The following is a 1,464-nucleotide window of genomic DNA, read 5'->3' as shown; positions in this document are numbered from 1 at the left end:
CGCCGAGATAAGAATAATGATAATTCACGGCAGACTTGACATTTAAGTATGACTATGGCTAAACGCTACAATCTGCTTCAAACCGGATAGATAACGACAATGCGTAAGCTTTACATTATGAAATATGTCCAAGGGAAATTATGTTATCAGCTATCAGTTCTGTTGTTATCAGTTATTTATAAACACACCGCATTTACAATGTAGTACATTTCAGGTATCTCATGTTATAAAAAAGCAGTAAAAGTTGATTCTGATGCTGATTGTATATCCCTATCAAACGTTTTAGTGAAGGTCAATTCTTTCAAACTATCAAAGATTCGAATGTTATTAATTATTTCTTGCTACAAAACCTCTCGAAACTTATCACATACAAAATTATCAAATTTTAAATCAACCATTGAACAGTTCCACAACACTCGCACGTTTCACCGTCTTCACCTGCCCCTTTGCAATCATGTGCTCAATTTCTTCCAAAGACCTTCCCTTCGTCTCTGGCACGTAAATGTAGATCAATACACCTGTAATCAACCCAGCTACGGTGTATCCCGCGAAAGGAACGTAAGCACCAACGTTGTCCGTTAAGATTTGAAACAGTTTCATATTCATGAAATATGCCAAACCAAAGATACTGGTACTGGTAGCGTTGGTATATGCTCGAATTGGTATCGGAAGTACTTCAGCATCATAAATGGGAGGAATAACGAGCAAACCCATACCGAAGGATACCACAACCAACAACATTGCGATGAATGCCATCCAGCCCAAGAATGGTGCATCGTTTTCGGTGGAAATTGTAAAATACACACATATAACCAAAAGTCCCAGCGTGGTTCCGCCTGTCGAAAAGAGCAACAGTGGTCGCCGTCCCACTCGATCGATGGTCAATGCTGCGAGTGCTGAAGACAATGTTTGGATGATTCCGAAGATCAGCGACATCGCTGAGGGCTTAATGTCACTTGATATTTGTATGAAGATCGTTTGAGCATATGCCATGATCATGAACACACCAGTAAAGCTCATGCCAAACAGTAGAATCCACACGATGCGTATATTTTTGCGATAAGCAGGAGCGAACATTCGCCAGAATGAACCGCTTTCATGTTTGGAACGTTGCACAAATTCTTTCATCGCTTCGAGTTCCTTGGTCACATTGCTGGAACGGCGAAGCCACGCTAAACTACTCTCAGCTTCCTTGAATTTTCCTTTACTCAGCAGAAAATGTGGAGACTCGGGCATCCACACGAAAGAAAGTACAAATACGATCGAACCAATCATGCCAATCCAAGCAAGAGTTCTGAATTCAACGTGCGGGCCAATCCCGTACATCACGATGACTGCCAGCTTGCCACATACATCGCATAACACCACTGCTGAACCACGGATATTTTGCGAGCAGCTTTCGCTAAGATACAAAGGTTTCACTGAAAATACCATCCCGGAAGATAATCCAAACAAAAATCGTGC

General features: G+C 41.5%; 1 protein-coding gene across 1 annotated transcript; it reads right to left on the bottom strand.

The window, feature by feature from the left end:
• Positions 1 to 390: 390 nt before the first annotated feature.
• Positions 391 to 1,236, bottom strand: LOC135700929 (facilitated trehalose transporter Tret1-like). The gene has a single exon (XM_065221600.1). The coding sequence runs from the start codon at positions 1,234 to 1,236 to the stop codon at positions 391 to 393; it is 846 nt and encodes a 281-aa protein (XP_065077672.1).
• Between the last annotated feature and the right edge of the window lie 228 nt (positions 1,237 to 1,464).

This window comes from Ochlerotatus camptorhynchus, unplaced genomic scaffold (assembly GCF_037179485.1).
Source record: "Ochlerotatus camptorhynchus isolate MF236.1 unplaced genomic scaffold, CSIRO-AGI_Acam_v1.1 ptg000144l, whole genome shotgun sequence".
In the NCBI taxonomy this organism is placed as follows: Eukaryota; Metazoa; Arthropoda; class Insecta; order Diptera; family Culicidae; genus Ochlerotatus; species Ochlerotatus camptorhynchus.
The sequence above is the reverse complement of the archived record's forward strand: the minus strand, read 5'-3'. Positions and strand labels throughout refer to the sequence as shown.